Consider the following 25,086-nt stretch of genomic DNA (forward strand, 5'->3'; position numbering starts at 1 on the left):
ATTTTATGACCTTTTTAGCCACAGTTGTTAAGTGAATCATTGCAGTTAAGGAAGTAGCATGGCTATTAAGTGAATCTGCCTTCCTCATTGATTTTGCTTGTCAGAAGGTTTCAAAAGCTGTTCACATGATCTCGTCATAAATATGAACCGGTTGCCAAGAATCCAAATTTTGACCACATGACTACAGGGATGCTGCAACGGTTGTAAATGTGAAAAATGCTCAGAGGCCACTCTGTTCAGTGCTGTTGTACAAATAATGGAATCCAATGCATCATTTTTGAAATTATCTCAGATTATATGCATAACAATTAGACTTTTGCCACATATAGCAAAGGTAAAATAGAAGGACAGTAACTGGGTAATAATTACATTTTTAAAAATTAATGAAAAAATATCCCAAAGTGCTCTGGAGTAAAGCAAATTAATAGCTACAAAAGTCTAAATATCCCCATAAGAGAGTTAGTGGTGCTTCTCCAAAGATTATATTCTACAACCCATCAGTTCGCATGACCAGTAGATGGTACTAAAAATGAGGTTTCTGTATGTCTGTGTTGCCATCTAGTAGTCATTCAGATTTTTGCAGCTCAGATTTTTAAATAGTTCTATACTTGGATGATTAGAGCTTATCAGATTTGACTCCATGACAACATATCTTACTAAATCTACAGCTTTAGTTTGGGGGACAGGGGTCCCATTCAAATCTAGTCTTAATCAGAGTTCACCCAGTTGCACTAGGTAAAGCCCTAATTTTAGACTTCAATTTTTAATAGAGATGCTAAGCTACCTTAAAAGGTTGCAGTAAGGTCTGCTGAGATATATGGAAATAACTGAAATTGGTTTTTATTTCTACTGTTTTGACCTCGTTTTTCACCATTTCTTAGATGGCATTTTTGAGTGTGCTGAAGTTGTTTTTCTTATATCTCTCTCAATAACTCTGCAGTGTCCTTGATACCTAGGCTCCCTAACTGAAAAAGTCCTGTGGGAGATGTTTCCACACAATTTTCTCTTCTGGGATTTCATCAAAACAAGAGAGATTGCAGATCCCTAGGAAAATGAGAAATTAAAAGCCAGACATTAACACACTCAATCATTTCAGTTACGGTACCTCAGCAGAAGAATCTTATGACCCACTCAATATTACTAAGCACGAATTGAAATCATTAGTGTGGCCAGTGGATATTAAGGCAGGGGTCTAAACTGATGACAGGGCATTCAAGAATAAATGTCTCCCACAAAATGTCTGGGGTGGCAAAGTATTTGATTACTCAAGAGACCACTCCTATATGCATGATTCTAAATCAATGTAATTGAATATCTCCCCACTGAGAAAAACAATTCAAATAACAACAAAAAATCACAAGAATATAGAGATACACATGAAATCATTCCGGAGCCCAAAGCCCCATTGAAATAAAGTCATTTTCATTGTCTTCCTGAACACAAGGAAAGTAGGAGAAAATTGTACTTCTGGATGAAATATGCTTTATTATTTATCAAATTTATACAGCCATCTCCCAAGACATTACTCTGGGCAGTGTGTGGCAAAATTATTTATTTTTATATACATACATACATACATACATACACACACACACACACACACACAATAAACATATTGAACACAAACATATAAACTGCCCCATATAATTGGATTAGCAATGAGCCACCTCAAGAGCTCATTGGTCTCCCGAGAACCCTAGGCATGATAACAAAGCCAGGTCTTTAGGGATTTCTGGGAAATAAGGGGTGAGGCTGATCTCACTTTGGAGGAGGGATATTCCATAATGCCCAACTCTTGCCATCTGACCCAAGCCCCCTTAATTTCCAGTTGAAGGGAACTTTGAGCAACTCCACCCCCAAAGTAGAAAGGCCTCTTCTCTCATTTCCTGTTCTTCCTGAATAAACTGGATATCTTGTCTCCATTGTAAAAATTAACCTTTCTTGTAGGTCTATTGCAATATACAAGCAGTATATATCTACAGAGAAAATATAAAGAAGACCATTATTTAGGCACAGCTCTTGTACCTATATAATATACAAATAGGCTACCAATATTCAATGCAACCTTTCCAGTTTATAACTGGGTGCCATTCTCTCTTGCTTGTATGACATAGAACCTGCACCTTCAGGAAATGCTGTAAGTTGGGAGAGTAAAATGATCCCCCAAATTACAAGGAGAGCTAGGTTTAGATAAATAATATTTTTCATATAGGCCTTAGCTTCTTATGAGAACTGAAACACTGACTTAAAGATGGTATTTTGCTTGCTGAGCAAAGATAAAGACAAAAAATCCTTACAACAGAGTATTGTGTGAAGTAGATGCCTTCCTAAAAGATGACACTCAATAGGATGCCCTTAGGAAGTTTCGGACTGCAGCTCCTATCATCCCAGGTCAGTAGCTAGGACTTATGGGAGATATGTTCTAAAACATCCAGAAGCAACATAGTTCATGAGAAGTGATTCCCCCCCCCTCTAATAATACTATTTTCTCCCTCCTGGGAATCCCGTCACCTCTTATGAAAGATATCCAAAACAAATCAGATGGCTGCAGTTAATTATTTTGCTTCCTCAAAAATCACTTCCTCCGCTCATATGCAAACAATCAGGAATTAAAACTGATTCTGACCTGAACAAACTACAGGACAGTGATCTTGGACTTCATTTATTATCCAGAAATTGAGGGTCCAAACAAATGATTTCTAAAATACAATATCGTGAGAGTCTTTTGAAGCTGATGACTTCTTTCTTTTCCACGTTATAGTCTAACCTATAATGGCTGGATTTCCAATGCCTATTCTACTACTAACGGAGCCAAAGTCTGCTTAGTTTTTCTGACATCAGCCAAGGCCAACTAAGCACTGTCATCTGCCAATAAAACTGCTCTTAAAGGTACAGCAACAGACTAAATTTGAAAAATGGCCATCTTAAAAACAAAAAAAAATATTTTAGGGGAGGATTCCCTAAAACAGAACACTACAGCATTTAAGAAGATTAACTGTCTAATAGAAATACTCAGGCTTTTTGGATGAAAAACCAAAAAGGGGTACAAACCAAAGCAAGGAGTGGGTAGCAAACCTCTTTAGCAGGTCCAGGCTTCTCAAAGTGAGGTAAAAATGGGGTTAGCCATTAGTAAACCTCAGGATTACTGAACCAAGTTTGGTTCACTGATTAGTTTATAAGTCTGCTACACAAACATGCAACCTGCATGAAATTTGTATGTGAAATATATTCCAATTTGTATTTCCTACATCCACAATAACCAAAGTGGTATAGTTAATCCCTACCGTCTTCTTCCAAGCCTCCTCTTCTCTGGTGTCCTCACCCCAAACTCACTCTTAAAAACTTCTACACCGAATCCTCTAAGCCTTGCGGGATCGGGGAATTGGGGAACTAAACTCTTAAACGTCTTAAAAAGAGTTTTAATTCCCTAATCGTGACAGACGGTTCTAGGACCCTGAAAGCGCTGCCCCTTTCACTCGTTCTCACCTTACTTTCCACTGTGAGAATTTGCTCGCAACACCGGGAGCCGCTTTTCTGCACAGAAAGCCTTAATGGCGGGAATAAATGAATAAGCACCCAAGGATGGAAGAGAAAAGGGTTAAAAAAAAAAAACCACCTCCCAACATTTCCAAAATACCTTCCCGCTGCAATGCATCACTGAAGTCAATTTCTACATTTTTGGGATGATTAGGGGGAAGGACTTCCCGGGTCAGGGGGAAGTGGCTTCCGGGCAGCTTTGAGCCCCGGCACCTTTTTTTTTTTTTTTTTAATTTGGAAATTATCCGCTGGCAGAAGCTCAAGGGAAATAGTCTGCGGCATCCTTGGGCAAAGTTGCGTTACCAGGATTCCTTATTTGAAACCATGGTCGCGAATCTTACTGGGATTGGTGTTGAGTGCACGCTGCTGGGCAGAACTTAATTTCAGCCAGGGCTCGACAAAGGTATAGTTCTTCTCTTTGGAACTGCTCCATCAGCTGTAACGCCGTAGGTGAAGGGCTTAGGTTAAAGGATCCGGTCACTTCCCGTTTTAGATCAGAGATCTCTTCCTGATAAAGACTTTTGTGCAACCTGCAAACTGGCTGGGAAAGGGAAGGAGGAAGCAAATTGAGAAAGGGTCTAAGTACTCTGCTGACATGATAAATGTGTGCTAGTTTAAAAAATCCACTGTTGGCTTGGAAGATAAGCTGGGTGAAGGAACTTGTCACAGTCGTTAACATTAAGGGAAAGGTGGGATCTTGGGGTAGGAGTGATCAGAAATATTCTTCAGGAGTTCTGTACTGTTCAGGGGTTTGGTTTTTTTAATCTTCCTCCTAATAATCAATGGGCGGAGCAGATAATACTCCTCCCAGCACGCAGCTTCAGTCTGGCTCTTAGACAAATATAATCTGCGTTATATTTCGGGACTTAATTGAACGCAGCGAGCTTTGCTCCTCAATACTGTACACAGGCTTAGGATGGAGGTACAGAAGTAAAATAAGTGAAATTAAAGGCTGGTGGGCAATGATAAAACATCTTTTTGAATGCTGGATTAATTGATTTTGTATTTTAAAAGGGCAAACCCTTTCTAGTGCCTACTAGATACAAACCATATTGTTTCAGTAGAGCTTATACTTAAGCAAGGGCATCTACGGTTATGGCTTTATTACATCAGTGGAAGATACGTGTTTACTATCCAGATTTATATACTGCCCCATCCCAACACACACTTTCTGAAACACACCCTCATATTCCATTCCACTCCAAGGGTAGTTCTAGTATCTTTTGTATCTAATTGTCTTAAATCTAGATCAGGGCAGCTTGGCCTCTGTTTTATTTAATTTTGAGGGAAGTTACTTAAGAAAATATCCAAGAAGAAGGAAATGTTGAACTACATCTGTACTGTTGCCAAGAGAAATTTGATGGATGTAACACATTTCCATAGAATCAGTTCTGTCCAAAGGGGCCTTTATCTTAAATTGCTTTATCATTGTAATTTAAACCTGTCCTTGAGGCAAGTCATTTGACTCCACTTGTTTGAGTCATCTGGACAGTCTGATAACAATTGTGTTTTGCACAGTAAATAGCCCACCTCATTTTAGCCTGCTGTGTGAAATCAACCCCTGTGGTCAGTCTGATATTTGTAGGGGGGGGGGGAAACTGGATTGAGTTCATTATGGTTCAGTTAACCATGGCTTGTACGTGAATATAATGATGTCTTTAATGTTATATTCAGATAAACATCACTCCTAAAAGCTTTTACTAGCAAATAAGCTTCAGTAAAAGTAAAACTTCTTGTGAATAGATATTTCAAATATTCATGACAGCCTGAAATCAACTAGTTATGCTTTTCCTATTGAGAAGTGTTCCATTAGATAATTTCAACCCTTTTTCTCTTTCTAGGAACATTATATTCTGTTGGTGTTACTTATATTGTTTCTGAGCGCATTCTTATTTCAGGATCAGTCTGACCCAACTGCAAGCTTATACATTTTTTTAAAATGGAGGTGCTAGATTCTGTGGCTATAGAATGGTGCATCATATAAAAATGATGTGCATGTAAAGATAAAGATATTTATTGGGCAGACCTCTGGAAAAAGAAGGAGCCAGGCAGTCTGGATAGCTGATGGCTTGCTTTTGTGAAGTTAATGCTGTTATGGGCTGGGCTTTTGTTTGCAAGCACACCAATGGCATGCATACTAACAGTTTCCCACTGTTTGTGGGAAATCTAAAATGGGTTGTGAGACCACATGGTGCAATGAGGCCTAGTCTGTTGCACAACTCTGTTAATCTGACCATGCTCTGAGATGGGGGGTGGGATTCCTGAATAACAGGTTCAAGAAAGTGAGGGCTACAAAGGCAGGAGTCAACTAAGTCTTTGAGGAGGGGTCTTAAAAAGTATTTTAAAAAAACTGACACCAAGTAAAGCATTTGGAGTGGGCAAGCAAGCACATGCTGGACTGAACCTACAGTTTTTGGTTGGCAAAGCTGGATGAGTAGAAGACTCAAAACTAGTAAGATTTCATTTTTTTGTCTCCCCTCTTCCCTATCTATCCTGGCATTGTACTTACACTTGAAAATATTCTTTGTCTGTTTGAAACTATTTGAAATCTTCTTTCATTAATATCTTGAGTATGCCTTAGTTAGCAAAACTGCTGTTTGGAACAATGAATTTGTTTGCAGAGAATTAGATATTGGTATGGTGGTCTAAAGTCCCTATTAAAGAAAATTGGATACTTCTAAGAGTTACTTAGATTCAGATATATTACAGCTTTCTAAGGGTTTTGGTCCCTTTCTTCTCCATACAGCAAGCAAGGAAGATTTGGAAAGATGGATTCACTTTTAGTGAGGCATAAGCTTGTAAATCCTAAATTTACTTTTGACCAGCATTGCATGCTTAGAAAAGGCACTTTATCTTTGTTACATTTCTACTGATGGCTATTTATGATCTGTAAATTAAGATTTAATATAATTCTTAGTTTTGTCTTGCTGGTCAGCCTGAATAGAAAAGCTTCCATCCACTTGTCACAGATTATATAATAGGAGTAAATCAGATTGATATTTTAAAAATGCCACCTCCCAAAAATTTTCTTTTTTTCTTTTTTAAACATCAATCTCAGGATAATGGATAAAGCTGGCACATTTTTAATGGAGGTAGCTAAAAATACTATTACTGTAAACATGATTGATTGCATTATATATTATTGTTAGAATGTATAATAGTTAATTCCACCATGATTTCACACCACTGAATTACCAACTAAAAAAATCTGGTCAATCCTTATGCAGTTTTTGGTACATGTTGAAAAAGTTTTGGCATTTCTTGACTCAATGCCCTGTGCACCATTCAGCCAGTAGAATTCAGAGCTGAACTAATGGCAAAGACAATACATAATTTCTTGTTTCAGTAAGCCTATATAACAAAATCTGATTTAACACAATATCTGATAAGAACTAAAATATTTCTTTTCATGTAGATGGAAGAATTTGAAAGTTTGTGTTCATAGTTTCTGATGTGGAATATGTGAAATGCTTCTATATGTTTTGGATTTCAATTTCCATCATTTCTATCAACATAGGGCAATATAACTTAAATAACTACTGAATATAAGAACAACCCCATTGGATAAGACAAGGGCCCAACTTAGTCCGGCATTTTTTTTATTACAACTAGATTGCCCTGATCAGAAGCAAGATATTATCATGCAGTTGATGTTTAGAGTCATGCTGCCCTAGAGACAAACATTGATTTTTCTAGATGGTAGAAAATGTACCTAGTCCCCCTTTCAAACTATTCAAGATATCACAACTTAGAATAATCAATTTTAGGAAGGTCCAGGACAAAACATCTAGAGGATGCAAAATTTCCAGCCCACAGGCTAGTACAACAGTTTTTAACATAAACTATGATAAATTATAAATGAGTTGGCCTCAAACCATAACTTATAAAAACTATGGAAAGTAACATAAAACTAATAATAGTTTAAACCATTCTTTTCTGCTTCTTTATTCCAATCAAATTTAGACTTTACCCTTTTCTCATTGATTGGCTTTCCTCTTTCTCTTCCATGCCATGCTTAGTTCAATTCTCGAGATATTATAACATAGAAAGTATTACATTTAATAAAATTGGAATATAATCATCAAAAGGGGAAAGTTGAATTCTTATACAGTATGTTACAAGTATCACCAGATAATTGCAAACTGAAACATTTTAGGGTGCTTGTCAAGAAAAGATTTTGCAAAGTTTTCAATCTGAAGAAAACTATGAACCTCTGGAATATATATTTCCAGAAGAATTATATTTATTAATTTTTATCTTGCCTCTATTATCTTTTTATAAATAACTCAAGACAGTGAACATATCTAATCCTACTTCCTCCTCCTATTTTCCCAACAACAATCCTGTGAGATTAATTCAAGTGAAAGAGAATGACTAGCCCAAAGTTACACTTTCATGTACAGCTTCAAAGCAGAACTAGATAGAATTCAGTCTCCTGTCTTCTAGGCCATGTTACTGAATTCAAATATACAAAGGATTGTAGTTTTAATAGCTGAACAGATAACTTTAATCAAAATATCCTGCTTTCTCCAGTTTAGCTAACCTGAAAGTCCACACAGTCATTTTACGGTACTATTAGTTTAAATAATTTTTAATGCAGGTTGATTAGCTTGGAAAAAGCAAAAGACATGTGAAATGTGTCATCTTATCTTTCAAATACTAGCTTTATGTACTCTTTTGTAACCTACCTCTCTAGTCATATCGAGCTTTCTTTTGATGTTAATTATAGTTATACATCCTATTGGACAGTCAAGTCTGATTTGTTCTGGTAGCATGTAATTGTAAAATCTTTATGTATTGATGTCATCAATTAATATATTAAAATAGGTAGTTCTATTGTAACTTAGTTTTTTTTAAAAAAAAAAACCACCTGTGTTCATATTCCTGTTTGTTGTGTCATTGTCTATCCCTCTAGTTTGAGATCCAAACCACTCAAGGAATTTCTCCACTTGATACCCTTTCTAGTTGGCAGACCAGTTATTGGAAGCTTCAGCAGAAGCCTACATAAACTCCAAATCCAAACAAAGAATGAGGAGAAAAATAGCAGCAAAGCGGAATATGGTGGCCCAGTACTTTCCGTGTCAGACACCATTTGAACAACGAGTGCAACCATTGGTGAAAATGGAAAAAGAACCAGACCCAGCAGGCTCTGATTCGTTAGGAATGTCAGAAGGCTCTGTAAAAACATATCGTATTGTACCAGTAGGAACAGGAGGAGGAGGTATCCGGCTAGTAACACCACAGCAAACCAGGAATGAACGACTAGAAGCACCTCAACGCTGGGAAATCCAAGGGCAAGAATTGCCAACTCCAGAACTTACCCCAGTCCAATCACCTGCATGGAGGAATCTTCAAGTACCAGAACTCACCTTAACAGAAGATATTGAGACCTACTTGACTACTTTTGAAGATGTGGCTGAGGCCTGCAAATGGCCTCGGGAACAGTGGGTGACCCGGTTAGTGCCAGCCCTCAATGGAGCTGCCCTCCAGGCCTACAACAGCTTGGATCCCAGAGAAAGTGGAGATTATGGAAAGGTAAAAGCTGCAATCTTACGAGAAGATGCTGTCAGTCTGGAGAGGCAGAGGCAGCATTTCAGGCATTTCCGTTACCAGGAGGCTGAAGGGCCCCGTGATGTGTGTTCTCGGCTGCGAGGGCTCTGCCATCGCTGGCTGGAGCCAGACAGCCGCACTAAGGAACAAATTGTAGAATTGTTGATCCTAGAGCAGTTTCTGACTATCTTGCCCGAGGAAATGCAGGAATGGGTTCAAGAATATCGTCCAAAGACCTGCATTCAGGCAGTAACCTTGGCAGAACATTTTCTTCTGAAGCAGCAAGACAATGAGAGATGGGATCAACAGGTGAGCACTTTCCAGCATGAAACCTGGGAGCTTATGTCCTAACATGCAATTAGAGTTTTAAATCACTTTTAAAAGCACCAGCTTCTACCTAGACTCATGATAGTATCCAGGAACTGGGGGGGGGGGAATGGACGGGGGGGGGGACACTACCTACCTTCAGGGAGCTAGTTGTTGCTGAAACATTCCCCCCTTTTTTTGTTTTTGTTTTTACAATTTTATTAAGTAGTGCCCAGTTCCCATGAGAAACTTTTTCTTTTGTGTATTTTTTTAAAAGGGTGGCTCAGTTCTGATTTACATAATAGAAATGGTCAAGTTTTACAAAGGCCATTTGAGCACCTATTTCACTGGCAAGTATTTATTTGATAACATCCATAATGTCAAAATCATATCCCTTTCCAAAAAGGTTAATGCTATGTTCGTTTTAATAGTTTAAAAAAGGTGCTTACTTTGTTTATATATACAACTATTCTTTAAATGTAATGAAAGTGATTTATGAAAATTTATTGCACTGAGCTGAAATTTAGCTCTTACTCAATTTCTGCTTTTTAAATTTTCTGTTTGTTCACAAAGAGAAAACAACTTGAAAGTGAGGAAGCGACATGGAGCATTTATTGTCTTACATTGTTTAACCACACAAGTGTTGACGTCCCTTTCCTTCACTAGAAAAAGTGTTTCCTATCTTTAGGGCAGAGCAGCATTCTGAGAGAACCTGAATGATTTAAATGAATGCCAGCTGATACAGGCAACCTTATACACTATTAAAATTCAAAGAAATAATACCAGAAGACTCTTGGAGAGAATCAAGTTTTGTTCATTTATGTCAAGCAAGTGTGAATTCTAAACTACCAGAAATAAAAGACTTCATGCATTTTGCAAGGTGATAGTGACATCCAGCATCCAGCCCAGAATTGGCATTGTCTGGTTAGGATTTGGTGACTCCCAGGTTAAGTTAAATTCAGCACGTGTAAAGTGTTTTTTCCTGGATTGACACCTATACAGTCAGATATATTTGAATCTATCTTACACCACTGGCTTCCCTAGTCACTAAAGGTGATTGAAGATGTTTCTCATATGTTGCTATTTTCCTGCTTACATTCTACCTTCCCCTGACAATATTGTATCCCTCTGCTTGGTGTATTCCCTTGCCTTGAATAGTGTCTAACTGCTGTTTCAGGTGCTAGGGCCATATATGATTGAGGAGTCTGTGAATTTACCAGAAAGTGAGCAAGTGGTCTCAGATACCCAGCAGGTTCTGTGCAGAGAAAATAAGGAAGAGCTGAATGAGCATGCCTCCTCAGTAGGTAAGGTTTTTTGAGACTCCAAATATCTTGGGTCAACTCTGATAATACAGTCATTTAGTTAGGGATTATGGGATTGAAAAACAGCGTATCTGAAGGGACCAAATTGGGCCAGAGAGTCACTCTGGGACTAAGAAGATCCAAGTTCAAATAATTCTTCAACCATAAACTTCTGGTCTTCTACTCTTTCTTATCGTATTTTATTTTGCAAAATTGTTGTGGAATTACAATGGCTGCCGGGGGGGGAAATCAGTCTCTTTTTTCTCTTTTAATCCAGCAGGTGATGAAATCCAGACTAAAAATGAAGAAGAGTATCCGTTACAGGAAAGTTCAAAAAGACAGAGAAGTCGCTTTCTTCCCAATTTGCAAGCGGCTGCCTTTGCTCACCAGATACCCAACAGTCAGCTAGCTTCAAAAAAACAGCCCTTGCACAAACAAGAGGCACTTTTCCCTTGCCCTGAATGTGGGAAGAACTTCTCACGTAAATCTACCCTCACTAGACACCGGAGAGTACATACAGGGGTCAAGCCCCATCAGTGCACTGAATGTGGGAAAAGATTCTTGCACAAATTCAACCTGGTGAACCACATGAGGACCCATATGCGAGAAGAATCAAGCCGTTGTTCATTGTGTGGAAAAAATGCAAAACGGAATTCAGGGCAAGGGAGCCAAGAGCGAAAGGCCGGGTATTGTGAATGCACAGGCAGTTTGGAACCACAGTACAGTGTGGAGCAAACAACGCAGGACATGGGCGAATCCTTTAACTGACTTGAATCCTAGGGAGAAACACAGTATAGCTGACTTGAATGTGCAAATAATTTTTTAAGAAATAATTCTAAATCAGGGAAATGTTCTGTGCCCTGGAGTCTTCTAGAAGCCAGAACCACTTTCTGATGACAAGGCAGTTATCCTAAATATTGATCAAAGCAAAAATGCCTTCAGTAGCTCAGTTCACCTGTTTGAATGTTTTGTTATTTGTTAATTTCTAAAATCATCCAGGGGAAGGGAAGGGAGAAGAGCAGCAAAGTTCTAACGTTCAATGATAATAGAAATATTTTCTTCTTGATACCACAGTCAGAAGAAAGCTAGACAATCACACAGCAAAAGCTAGTGGAAATTCACCCTCCTCAGAAATCAAAATGTGATTGACCATAGAAATGTGCAAAATGCTTCAATGTCAGTACACTTTGATACCTGAATATACCGAAAGCTGTCTGATCTTTAAATGAGTTTCAAGATTGGACCTCCTTTTGTATTCTCAGAAGAGATGCTCTCACGTCAAAATGGAACATTTCAAGGATGGAATGGTCCGATCTCAAAATGTTTTGCACACTCAATTGAAGGGCCTATATTTCAATGAACTGCTCAGATAGCTGAGGCTCTGCAACTGGATACAGAATGTCTTTAGTAAATATCAATTTTACAAATGTCCTTAAACAATAAAAAAATAAATCTCGCTTTCAGGTTGATCAGTCATGTTCTTAAGTGCAAAAATGTCTTTAATTGATTATGCATAAAAATCATATGGATGGAAGCTTATCCAGTCATATATTAGCTAATGAATGATGGATGAGATTTTTTACAAATTTGGGGAAATTTCTAGGTAATGTGTAATGGAATGTCACCTTAAAGGCCTTCAATCTAGTGCCTCTTTCGTGGAGATCTTGAAAATTGTGTATTTGAAACTGTGATAGAGGTGTTGATCTGTCAATTTTGTGTGTGTGTTGTTGTTTTTACCTCAATAAGGGATGGTAAAATTCACAATAATATTTACGGTTCATTGGAACTTTTCTATTAGACCTTTTTGTCCTAGGATGTTTGTTTTCCTGAAAATAGAATTGTTTTCCAAAAATAATCACCAGAGTCAAGATACAACCTAGAGAATGACTTGGCTTAGCAGACACCCTGGTCAGAAATACAAGGAATTTGATTTAACTCATCTGAATTAGCTCTCTTGGAAAAGTTGGCCTCATTTCCAAGGAAATTTACAGTTTGTGTTTGTCAGACAATAGTTCTCAGCAGCACATGACAAACTTTTGAAATGGTGACTTTAAAAACTGATGTGGCTAAGAATGGAAGAATCTTGTGTTTTGAAGATGGGACAAAAATCCAATTGAGTGTACTGCAAGTAGAAGTTTTTTAATTTCATCATCTAGTTCTTTGTAAATTCCTGTCAAGCACATCGTAAGTATTTCAGGGTCTTCTAACACTACCAATTTTAATCCCTTTAACACTGTTGACGTACCAAAACTGCATGTTTGGAATTTTGCAATGGTTATAGCTGCACATGTAAATGTTAGTTTTTTTAAGAGAAAAAAATGTTTTTGTAATTTTTTTATTAAAGCTTTATTTTTTTCTAGTTTGCACATTAAAAGAAGTTTAATGTTGAAATCAGAATTTATAGTTCTTCATTTCTCACAACTGGGAATTGATAATTTTATTAATTTGTAGTTCAGCCATAAACCCATGGTTCTGATTTTTAAAATGTGCTTCAGAGCAAGCTAAGCTATTAATATATTCACCATATGAAATATTTTGGGAATTGAATCACCTGCAAGCTCCAACTGAAACCACTGGCATTGGATCTGGACATTTCATAGGACACTTCACCAACACCAAAATGACCTGCAAAATATACACAAAAATTTGATACATGTACCTGGGAATCAATCTAAATATAATAGGGTTTATCTCTTAGTAATACATCATACTGATGCATCAATTATTCATTTTAAAATCCAATTAGATTTAAATTTGTTTACTGTATATCTTCACAGATATAGTATGTCTCAAACTGTTAGTGTGCAGATTTATGAGATTGCCATGGTGATTAGAAATTTAAAATGATAATTCTAACACATCTGGTTAGAAAAGAAATGGATTCTTGCTAGATTTTTTAAGAAATGGCTCTTTGCTGCTTTATACTTGGAGTAGAAAAGACTCCTTGCATCCAATCTGCTGCCAGAAGTCAGCAGACCATCTCAATAATGCCCCCTGGCAATCCAAATTCTATACTGAAAGCACTGTCCACGTAACTCTATCATTGCCTCTTAAACTAAATAAACAATTGCAGCTATGTATTACTCTATGAGGAAGAGATTGCAACCTCACACTATTAAGAAATGCATGCTTTAACAGAACTTTTCATCAGCTAAATTAGCACAGAAATAAAAACATTCCACAAAATTCAAAAACCATACATTCTTTTGTAAAACTTTGGTTGTTTATAAAATAATCTTAGTTCTATATTTTAAATCCTTGCCATAGATACGGATATCACGTGATTCCTTGAATATGCAAAACTTTCAGTAATAATATTAATGTGTTTTTTTTTTCTTCCAATCAGTTGTGCTCATTTCTTGGAGACTGCCTTGACAAGTCCCAGTAGTTTTCTTGCCAAGGTTGTTCAGAAGTGGTTTACCACTGGCATATAATTCATAATTTTCCGATTGTTAACCTGATGCCTTAACCACTATACCAAACTGACTATTGTTCGTGAGTGTGTATTTATAAATTTATAAAGTCTAGTAAATAAAATATTCAGTATAATATTTAATCTAACAACATGATAGTCAGAATGGTATTATATTTGGAGTCTTTGATTGAGTCAAAGAAGATCCAAATTCCTTTATTAAATTAAATTCCTAATGAAGCTGTATAACATGTCAGTCCATAGCAGTTCTCATTATGTTACCATGGTTTGCGTCATGATAATTTGTTAATTATCAAAATTAAACAAAATAAGTTAGCTTATTGTATGAATCCAGCCATTACCTCCAGCAGTTAATATACCCAATCCGGACTGCAAACATCTGGATGATTAATAGATGGTTTTAAAAAAACCACCTAACTTTTGCTGCATCTGGGTTTTTACTCCCAGATCTGGTAGTCCTAATTTAGGTTAAATTAGAATCTTCTGGTCCCCATTAGGCAATAGAGAATGGCTAAGAAAGAAAAAAATATGGAAGCTGCTTGCCATGTATTAGCATGCTCTCTAATCTTTATCATGACCATTATTCCATCCAGTTAAATGACTAATATTTTTCTCCACTAAAAGGTTTAATTTGATTGCAAGATTCTCACTGTCAAAGGTCATCAGACAAATATGATGTAATGACTAAGTAAGTATGAAAAGATAGGTCCACTACCATTTCCTCCCTGAATTTTGGAATATTTTCTCTACCCTAGGCACTTAAGTTTTCTAAATAATCCCTGACAAGTTCCTCATGAATGATAATGCCACAATCTTCTTTTGTCATTAAAAGCTGCATTGGCTTGTTAAGGACTCTCCAAAGAAGATACTTGCTAAAAAGATAAGCCTAAAGTAACAGCACCAAACACTTCATTAACATGTTATATGTTCTTCCCCCCTTTCTAAAAAAAAGAATTGGTTTAAGACTCTAAACTATTTTAACATGCCCTACAGACTGATATTGCTTAAGATCAGCCAAGGGGGAAATTCCATGCAGAGATCTGAAGGAGACCTAGTCTGAATCTATGATGGGGCTATTCAAAACTCAAAAGGTTTGAGGGAGGATGCTTACTATCTTAGATGTGCTTCCCAGACCTCGCCTTTTGAATTGTCCATTGTGGAACTATTCTTTCTGTTCTTATCACATATTTCTAGATGATATTCCCTTAGCCATCTCTGCATTTCCTCAGGCAAGACAGTCAAGAGTTGCTCCTTAATTAGAAATTCCAAGATATCTTCCTTGTAAAGGAGAATATTTGTAATTCAGGGTTGACATGAGGAGTCCTTGGTGCTCTCTCAGCTTGCTTGTTTTCTTGCAGATATTTCATTAACCAAACTAGGTAACATCATCAGTGCTAGTAAGGAGTGCTATATGCTTTCAGTTATATTCTGGTGGCTTGCCCTATCAGTGTTGGTGGGGGTGGACTTAGAGATTATTTGGTTGGGATGTTTGCTGTTGGCTCTTTGGCAGTTTTTTGATTGAGATATTATTTACTTGATTATTGATCTGATGTTAACCTTGGAAGGAAGATTAACCTAATATCTTCCTTGGTGTGGTATTGACTTCAATTAGAACAACTAAGTTCCCCAAAGAAGCTACATAAGTCATAGATTTCTGTTTATGGTAGTGATGGAATTGCTAGATGTCAACTGTGCCCACTCTCAAGATGGTTGTATTTTTCATCTATCATATCAGCTTTTGTATCTGTAGCTCATCATGAGCCTACTTGGTATCTGCTAAAGTAAACAATGGCACAGCTGAGTCACTCACTTCACTTGTGGGCAAGCCTGCAAACTCTGACCATTTACTAAAAGATAACCAGGAAGATATCAGTATTGGCCCCAAGTTCTCACAAATATTTTCTAGTCAGGAATTTAGAATGAAAAATTATCAGATGTTTCAAAGATGTCCTGAGGGGTAATGCTGATGTTAAGAACATAGCACTGAAGATTATTTGGATGGATAATAAAACCAAGTTTAGCGCTCAACAATCTAACACATCAATCCTGAGCTATGCATCTTGTCTGCCTTTGCCTTAGATCCTGAAAACACTGAATTGCCTGATTTGAGTTAATTTATCTTTGGATAAAATCTAGGTATATATTTGAACTATCCACACTGTACATGTATGAGGGTCTCCAATTGTAGCAGAACCAGGCTGGAAGTTTTCAAGTATAACTTTACCTCAGACAACTGGTCTTGAAAACTCAACTGGAAATAGTTCTACAGCCCAGTAGCCATTAATGGACCTATGTCCCCAATCTCCATTTCACAGAGTTGTGACTTGTGAATGGAAAGTATAAATATTTAAAGGAACTCTCCCACCCTTCTATAAAAATCAGAATTAATGGATAAAGCAAATTCTGGAATTTTCATAAAAGCATCAGAAATCAGTTGGACTACATGCACATTATAAAAAATTACTTTCAGCAAGCTCGTGCCTTTGAAAAAGCAGATATTAGGAGGAATGTATGTAGCAACATATGCAAGTGTTCATGTGGAATTTATAATATCTTAATTTAGCAAAAATGTCACATCAAAATAGTACTTGAGCTGTGAACTGCAAAACAGCAAGGCAGTGAAAAAAAAACAGTTGTTATTCAAAGACATTTTACATCTGCAGAAATAAATTGTTTATAGAATAATCCATCCTGCCATTTGAGTTTCTCTTCCTACAAGAGGTGAAGGATCATACTTGAAATTCCATTTGCTTTCAACATAGTACAGTCATTATAGTGGGTCTATCAGAGATCAGGATCCTACTGAGTTCAAACAGGAGCTATAACAACCTAAATAATCTGAATAGATATCAGACACAGTGGACCATGAGGATTGCAGATAGCACTAGTGATATAATCACTATACTATTCACAAATATTTACTCCATTTGACCCAAGATCAAGCTGCTGCTGTTCCTCTCATGAAACGACTTTAGAAACATTGTCCCGGTTCTGCTAGATTTACAGGTTTATTTTGGACCTGATAATAGGTGTGTCTGGTATACAGTAGTAGACATAAATGCAGTAAAAGATATGGGCTTTTTTTCACAAGAACAACCCTAAGAGATTGATTGGGTTGAGAGAACACAAGTCAAAGTTATCCAGTAGATTAAGGGAAACTAGCATCTGGGTTTCTTTGCTTATAGGCCAGTACCATAACTACTATAACATATTTTGGGTTTGGCTGTCTTGGGGCTGTGAAAGTGACAGCATTGTTGAGCATGTGCAAAGTGTAAAGACTTGCTCATACTTAACCCATGCACACAGATATGCTTGCAGATTGGCCTCTTGGAACTACTATGGTACTGAAGCATTTTCCCAATCTTCAAAGCTTGCTTTGCATGCAATAACAAATATTTATGCTGCAACAGTGTAAACAGGGGTGGGATTCAATTTTTTTAAAACAACTGGTTCTGTGAGCATGGCTTAGTTGGTGGGCATGGCTTGGTGGTCATGTGACTGGGTGGACGTGGCCAACTCAACATCACTCACATCGAGGCATGCATCTCCTTGCCTGGCCTCTCGTAACTGGGGATGCTGCAACAGTCGTAAGTGTGAAAAATGGTTATAAGTTACTTTTTTCAGTGCCAGTGTAACTTTGAGTGGACACTCCACACAAGCAAAGTACTAGCAAAGGAGGGGAAAAATTTCCAGAGAAGTTCCAGAGACAGGAAGTCTAGTCCTGCCAAGAATGTAATAAGGGTTAACGGAGAGGCAGTTTCTGTAAGCAACACCAGAATGTTTCCTTCCTGCCTTCCTTACAGGATTAGCCAGTTATTTCTTCTAACAACCGGTTCTCCGAACTGCTTAGAATGTTAGCAACCGGTTCTAGCGAATAGGCGTGAATCTGTAGAATCCCACCCCTGAGTGTAAATGCAGGGAATTGCATTCTCATCTCATCAATGTGCTGCGATGTCAAGCTTCCCGATTCAAAGCCCTTTATATATGCCTAGAGCTACTCTCTTTCACATGTCACCTCTTAACACTGCAAAACCTTCCGCCTAATACCCGTCAATTCTCGTCTCCTCTCAGCATCACTCAGTTTAATTTTTCAACATTGGCCAGGTGACATCATTTTAAATTGATTGTTCTGCTGGAAGCTCCAGCAGGGGAAGTGCGTGGTTCACCTCTTTGCTCGGCCAGACGGAGTGATGAGGGTTTATTCCCCTGAGCTCAAGCCTGTTTTCAGCTGCAACCTGGGTTTGGGTGAAAGCCCGGCAAATATGGTTCTACTGCTGTGGATTCCAGAAGGAAGGGAATCGTGTTTTGATTAAAAGACAGCAGAGGGCACACTGCAGCTGAAATGGCTGGGATCCAGGGTTCGGAGCTCTGGATCGGTCAAGCTTAGAAAAATATGCCTATCTGTATACATTTCCCTTCTAGTGTGTGCCTCACCCATCATCCCCATCATAATATATGTATATATTGATTTACTGCATTATATATTAAATACACACATTTGTACTTCAAACTGGGTTTCTTACCTGCAGAGACAGGTAAATAATAAAAATCATAGGTTTGGGAGAGAATCAGATTTAGTTTAGTTTACTTTGTCATTGCACCTTGTACAACAAAATCAAACACCATCTTCAGTGCACATCATTCCAGACACTCTTCTAAGTAAATTAAACCAACTAGTGGTACCTGAACACACTTGTAAGTGGATCATAAGCTTCCTAAAAGACAGGAAGCAGCAGGTGAAGCTAGGCAGAATCACATCTGATACCTGTACAATCAGCACAAGGCCCCCCCAAGGCTGTGTGCTTTCTCCACTTCTCCCTATATACCTATGACTGCATCTCAAATGATCCATTTTTAGACATCTAACATCAAAAACGTCATCAAAAAAGCACAACAAAGAATGTTCTTTCTGCACCAACTCAGGAAGCTCAAACTGCCCAAGGAGTTGCTGATCCAGTTCTACAGAGGAATGATTGAGTCTGTCATCTGCACCTGTATAACTCTCTGGTTTGGTTCTGCAACCCAACAGGACAGACACAGACTACAGAGAGTAATTAGGACTGCAGAAAAACAATTACTACCCACCTGCCTTCAATCGAGGACCTGTATATTGCACGAGTCAAAAAGAGGGCTGTGAAAATATTTACAGACCTCTCACATCCTGGACATAAACTGTTTCAACTCCTTCCCTCAAAACAACGCTATAGAGCACTGCACACCAGAACAACTAGACACAAGAACAGTTATTTCCCGAAAGCCATCACTCTGCTAAACAAATAATTCCCTCAACACTGTTCAACTATTACAAAGTCTGCACTTTGCTCTTCTCATCACTCCTTATCACCCATCCCCTCCCACTTGTGATTGTAGGACTGTAACTTTGTCACTTGTATCCTTATGATTTATATTGACTGTTTCCTAGTATGATTTGATTGCTGATTATACTCTATGCCTATCATTAAGTGTTGTACATTATGACTCTTGATTCTTAACGAATGTATCTTTTCTTGTATGTATACTGAGAGTATTTACACCAAGACAAATTCCTTGTGTGTCCAATCACACTTGGCCAATAAAGTATTCTATTCTATTCTATCATGACCATGAAAATAAACACAAACACACATCCTTCACACTACACATATTGAACAGAAAACCCGCAACACCACACCAACACTGCACTATACAGTAGAATTCAAAAGAGCTATTGCCCTGGAATAGAAGCTGTTTTTCAGCCTATTTGTGCTTGTTTTTATTATTCTGTACCATCTGCCAGATGGTAACAGTTCAAAAAAAGAGTGCCCAGGATGAGATGGATCTTTGAGAATATTTTGAACTTTTTTAAGGCAGCGGGAGCTATAAAGCTCTTCCAAAGAGGGGAGAGGCAACCAATGATCTTCTAGGCAATGATGTTAACCCTCTGGAATGCTTTCCTATCTGCCACTGTACAATTGGGTGGTGCAGTAAGTTAAGATACTCTCTATGGTGCAGCGGTAGAAGGTCACCAACAGTTTTTCATTCAGTTGTTGTTTTCTGAGAAGTCTCGGGTAATATAATCTCTGCTGGGCCCTTCTGACCAGTGTTGCAATGCATGAATTTCTTCAGACTAGCAGCATCCACACAGAAGGCATTTGTTTTCAATGTTGAGATTCCTGGGCTGAATTTATGGGAACTCAGGTGACGGGCTTCTGTACTGGATTTCATGTGTACAAACGTGCATACTGAAGTGGATATACATTATTCTTTCACATGAATATTTTCAAAAGTTAGATTTGACAGCTCCAGCATTACATTTATATGAAAATCCCAGTAAACAAACATATTTTTTGCTTGTAACAAATAAGGGAACTGTTCTTACTGATGGTTTTTAAAAGTACATATAAAAATATACCCATATTTATTATATTGTTCTTTTCCTTCTTGGGTTCCTTTTAGAATAAGCAAAGTATATTAATTCATAGAAAGGCTTGCTTTAAGCAAGAATGGTACGTTGTCCCATATGGTTGCTGGTAGATACTAATTTTGTAATGCTGAGGCATCATTTCCAAGTGTATTTAATATACTTTTTTTTACCTTATATGCTGTAGATACTATCTGATTTCCAGCAGCTAGTTAAAAATAATTTCAAAGCAAATGGTAGAAAACAAAATCACTTCCCAAGAAATGTAAAAATATACAACTTATGGAAAGGAACTCAGATGTCCCATTTAATGTCCCCTATTTAAATCTGTGATATACTGCTATATTTAATTTAATTCTGATCATATAATACACAAGCTATGATGTTGTAGGGCATAATTTAGAAGAATGAACAAGAGAAGAATCCAAACCAACAGGTAGCTTATTCCAAAGGATGGAAATAAAGTAAATTTGTACAACAGATTCTGAAAAACTCCTCCCTCCTTAACATTATTAGATGCCTTATCTAAATGACTTAATACATTATACAAAGTTATCCTTAATAGAATTTAGATTCTTAATGATAAAATGCCACAATGAGGTAAAACAAGAAACTTATTTTCTTTAAACATAGCTGTTTATGACACAATCAGAAGTAATATACATAAGATTTTTTAATTGGAAACAATAACTCATGCACTTACATTTATATTGAATCTGAAGAATGGGAGGATTTCCATACAGAGTTTTCCACATACACTTTCATTTAGCAAAAAAATTGGTCAAAATTCCCCCACCATCTGAATGTGTACCACACAATAGTCCTCGACTTATAACTATTTGTTACAAAGTTACAACACTGCAAAAAGTGACTTACAACTAGTCATCACACTTATAACTGATGCAGTCGTATGGTCAAAATTCAGGCACTATGTATTTGTCATGTATTCGTCATGTACTCATGATGGTTGCAGCATCCCTGGGCCATGTGATCAACATTTATGACCTACACAGCTGGCTTCTAATAAGCATAGTGAATGGGGGAAACCGGATTTATGTAATAGCTTTAAGATTCACTTAACTTAAGATTCACGTGGTGATTCACAACCATGGCAAAAATCAGGTGACTCGTTTAACAACTGCCTTGCTTAACAATGGAAATCTTGGTCTCAATTGTGATTGTAAGTTGTATTGTATCTGTATATGTGTATTCATATATGTGTACAGGCCTCAGTAATGCTTACCAAAGATTCCTGAGATTTTTCCTTGTCCGCTGTTGGGAAGCACATGAACAGTACTGATTAACTAAACATTACGTCATGGTACGTATTAAAGTTAACATAATCATATAAATGCATACAATTAAAAATATTTTCCTTTTTTTATAAATTAAGCATTTTAGAAGATTAGAACAAAAAGAGATTAAAAACATGTAAAGGAATAAATTACAAATAAGTAAACAATGTAACTAAAATACAGCAATAGCACTTAGACTTATATACTGCTTCACAGTGCTTTCCAGCCCTCTCTAAGCGGTTTACAGAGTCAGCATATATCCCCCAACAATCTGGGTCCTCATTTTATCGACCTTGGAAGGATGGAAGGCTGAGTCAACCTTGAGTCCGATAAGATTTGAACTGCCAAATTGCAGGCAGGCAGCAGGCAGCAGAAGTAGCCTGCAGGACTGCACTCTAACCATGTGCCACAAAATATCATGGAAATTACACTTTTTCAATATATCATTAATTATCTATTATAAAATATATCACTTTAAAAAACTAGAAATCACTATCAGGCTTGAAGCTAAGCATACATATTAGGAACTCTAATCAGCAGAATTTAAATGTCTGATTGAAACTATAAGCTATAATAAATTGAATAAATTCTGAGAATCTATTCAAATTGGAATATTTCAGGAAGTTTATATATACTATCTATAGTAAACCCGTATTTTGGATGTTCACATCCATGTATAAAATCTTAAACATACTGCCAAATAAAAGTAATAATAATAAAATAATAAAAATATTATTCAACTTGAAAGTTCCATCTTATCTTGAAAAAGTAGAATATAATTGTATAAATATTATTTATTAATTTTTTTCAATTATTTCCTAGTGGCTTCCCCTCTTCAATTTTTGGCAACATTTTACAGCTAATTCACCTTCTTTTAGGGAGGGAGAACAAGCTGTTGCCTTTTGAAATAGTGTGCAAATTCCAGTTCTGTCAGGCAGTGATTGTGCTCCAATTCTGGCCTCAATTACCACTAGACGATTTTTGGGGCCTAGGTGCAGAGTAATAGAGGCTGTGCAGCCAATCTTCTCACTGCTGCAACAGGATAAATAAAAGTTCATTTCAGAGACCACATGCAAAGGCACCAATAATATAGAACATGGGTACACAAAACTGCTCAAATTAGATTTTCCTCAAAATTAATTAAAAAAAATTTCCTACTGTTATTCAAGAGCCTTTCAACTGGACAGCTTGAGGCTGCCTAGCTGCATTACAAACAGTATTTCCAAGTGCTTCTTGGCACCTGACCTCATCTGGAATCTGGAGAAATATAAGCCAAAGATAAGGGGATGTATGAGTTCTAGATGGACTCTTCAAGGCAGATACAGGCCAAAATCAAACTGGTTTTTGAGGAGGATGTGGCTGTTCTTAATAACATTTTCTTAGCCACCTCGCATACTTGTGAAGCACTTCCCTGACTGCCTTTTCTTGGAATGTGCTGCCTGCCTCCTTGAGGATTTTGAACTCTATACAATATGGTGTCAAGATGCTAATGGGCATGGATGTGAGGTAGTCTATTGTTTTGTATGTCAGGGCCTCTCTGACCTCCATGAATTCATTATGTCCTCACTGGTGTAGAGTGTTCCAGGTATCAAGTTGCAAGTGAAGGTAGTCACAATTGCCTGAAAGTCTTGGAAGCCTTTTACTGTAAGGCCTGTGAACTAACAATACCAAAAGAGGACCAGATTCACAATCTGTTAATGGCTAAATGCTGATTCACCATGGGTATATAGCCAGTATCTGTGATTTGGAAGATGTGGCTCCACTCTCTTTTCTTCTGCAGTACTTAAGAGTGTTGGCATCACAGAGGCACATGGATGGAGTGTTGGGCTTTTGAGAAGAACAGAGAACATTCTTTTCTTGATTACCTTAATACCCACCACCACAAGCTGCTGACCACATTCAATCCTTCTATGGCTCTGGCTTCCTGGGTTCAGGATCTACTGGATTTCCAGGCCTTGCATGTGGAGACTTCAAGCTTCAATGTGACACCAGTGATTGCACTGTACCACACTTTCTTTCCTCATGCCTATGCATATTTGGTAGCAGAGGAACCCTGGTGCCCCATGCATATTGAGCTCGATGACATGCACAATGGGTTCCTCCTAGAAGGTAGCACATGTTTCTTTCTGGTGAGCCAAAATCTGACTACTTGTAGCTACTCTGTTTCTATGGTTCTCCAGTTTCCTTGCCAGTACATATTTGCTACACGTTTTTGGGTTGGAGAGGCCCTCTTTGACCTCAACCTTCTATCCAGCTCATCAAACAGAAATCAAGATATTATGCAAGAGGAATGCCAGCTATGGTATCCCTTAATTTAAGTATTACCCTATGCCATATGTACTGAAAAACAACAGGTTAGTGACTACCTTAATAGTTGCCATTTTAGCACAATGAAGATAGTGGTATTATACTCTCATATAGTTCTCAGTTTGAAATAAATAAAAAATTGAGAGTTGGCCACCATTATAAAAGCAGGCTGGCAATGCTTATCTATGCGCTCAAAGATATGTGGTTGTTAAGTAAACGCTAGAACTGAGGTATTGAAAATCTCCACAGCTAATGCAAAAAGGATAGGGAAGCATGTTCAGCTATAAAAACATATTTGTAGACCCATCTTATATTTCATTGGTTCTAAATAAAAAACCTCCACATACAGGGAGGCACATATTGACATTCTAATCTATATCCAAAACCAAGTTAATTCTGGAGATCAAAGCACAACATTCCAAAGAATATGAATGTTCTGTGATTTAGCAGAACCAGTTGAGCAATCTTTTCCTCAACATTTCTTGCCAAGATAGCTTAAATTCTATTGCAAGGAAAGATACATTTTGCACAGATTATGCAACTGAAATGTGTGAACCTGTGTGGAATTAGATGTATCTGAAATCACTGTGTTTAATTAAACAGGACCAGGCTGGTAAACCTATTATAGAGATCCATCAAAGTACTATGCAGAATGCTAAAAAGATACCTTCTAACAACTAAAAGTCATGTTCACCAGCTTCCAGGTTTTCCCACAGAAAGGCCCACATGCATTGCCTTCACATTTGATAGTTGCCAAATACAGCAAACCAATAATAATCAGTGCTTCTAAAGATGCAAGTGTGACATTACCCTACTTGGCTTATGTGATCTATAAACACCTGACAGATTTAAGGATGTAGGGATGAGCAATTAGCTATCCTTTTTATCCTCTGAAATTGTGGGACAAATTCTAACAGGAAACTTTTTTATCTATGTAAACTCTGAACTCAGAAAAAA

At 37.4% G+C, this 25,086-nt stretch overlaps 2 protein-coding genes and 2 long non-coding RNA genes across 12 annotated transcripts; 2 read left to right on the forward strand and 2 right to left on the reverse strand.

Annotated features, from left to right (window-relative positions):
- Positions 1–274: 274 nt before the first annotated feature.
- On the reverse strand, positions 275–3,716 carry LOC148129089 (uncharacterized). 3 transcript variants are annotated; one of them, XR_015745852.1, is made up of 4 exons: positions 3,638–3,716; positions 3,487–3,547; positions 2,627–2,699; positions 275–1,044 (listed from the first exon to the last, which is right to left on the reverse strand). It is a non-coding gene; the product is annotated as an uncharacterized LOC148129089 (long non-coding RNA). The 3 variants fall into 3 exon arrangements; XR_015745853.1 differs by lacking the exons at positions 275–1,044; positions 2,627–2,699 and adding an exon at positions 1,854–1,976 and having other exon boundaries at positions 3,638–3,706; XR_015745851.1 differs by lacking the exons at positions 2,627–2,699; positions 3,487–3,547 and having other exon boundaries at positions 3,638–3,707.
- On the forward strand, positions 3,696–13,088 carry LOC113423015 (uncharacterized). Of its 7 annotated transcripts, none has more exons than XM_087946622.1 (5): positions 3,702–3,940; positions 5,379–5,989; positions 8,453–9,396; positions 10,571–10,697; positions 10,972–13,088. In XM_087946622.1, the coding sequence occupies exons 3-5, from the start codon at positions 8,566–8,568 to the stop codon at positions 11,460–11,462; spliced, it is 1,449 nt and encodes a 482-aa protein (XP_087802748.1). In that variant the 5' UTR covers positions 3,702–3,940; positions 5,379–5,989; positions 8,453–8,565; the 3' UTR covers positions 11,463–13,088. The 7 variants fall into 7 exon arrangements, with proteins under 7 accessions (XP_087802747.1, XP_087802748.1, XP_026540009.1 ...); XM_087946623.1 differs by having other exon boundaries at positions 3,723–3,940; positions 10,975–13,088; XM_087946621.1 differs by lacking the exon at positions 5,379–5,989 and having other exon boundaries at positions 3,696–3,940; positions 8,503–9,396; positions 10,975–13,088.
- Positions 10,693–19,316, reverse strand: LOC148129090 (uncharacterized). Its single transcript, XR_015745854.1, has 3 exons — positions 19,279–19,316; positions 13,246–13,319; positions 10,693–10,989 (listed from the first exon to the last, which is right to left on the reverse strand). It is a non-coding gene; the product is annotated as an uncharacterized LOC148129090 (long non-coding RNA).
- A 1,806-nt stretch (positions 19,317–21,122) lies between these two features.
- ZSWIM9 (zinc finger SWIM-type containing 9) lies at positions 21,123–24,140 on the forward strand. The gene is given in 9 exon segments (XM_026684246.1): positions 21,123–21,127; positions 22,992–23,114; positions 23,116–23,148; positions 23,150–23,215; positions 23,217–23,437; positions 23,440–23,521; positions 23,523–23,561; positions 23,563–23,608; positions 23,610–24,140. Coding segments are annotated over 9 exon segments (1,146 nt in total).
- Positions 24,141–25,086: the final 946 nt, after the last annotated feature.

The sequence above is a fragment of the Notechis scutatus genome, chromosome Z (genome assembly GCF_049901735.1).
Source record: "Notechis scutatus isolate UNSWTSFEM ecotype Mainland chromosome Z, rNotScu1.2, whole genome shotgun sequence".
Lineage (NCBI taxonomy): Eukaryota > Metazoa > Chordata > Lepidosauria > Squamata > Elapidae > Notechis > Notechis scutatus.

Coding starts and splice junctions, on each gene's coding strand:
- LOC113423015 (XM_087946622.1), top strand. CDS start 8,566: ATGAGGAGAAAAATAGCAGCAAAGCGGAATATGGTGGCCCAGTACTTT. Junction 9,397..10,570: donor ATGAGAGATGGGATCAACAG/GTGAGCACTTTC, acceptor CTGCTGTTTCAG/GTGCTAGGGCCATATATGAT. Junction 10,698..10,971: donor TGAGCATGCCTCCTCAGTAG/GTAAGGTTTTTT, acceptor CTTTTAATCCAG/CAGGTGATGAAATCCAGACT.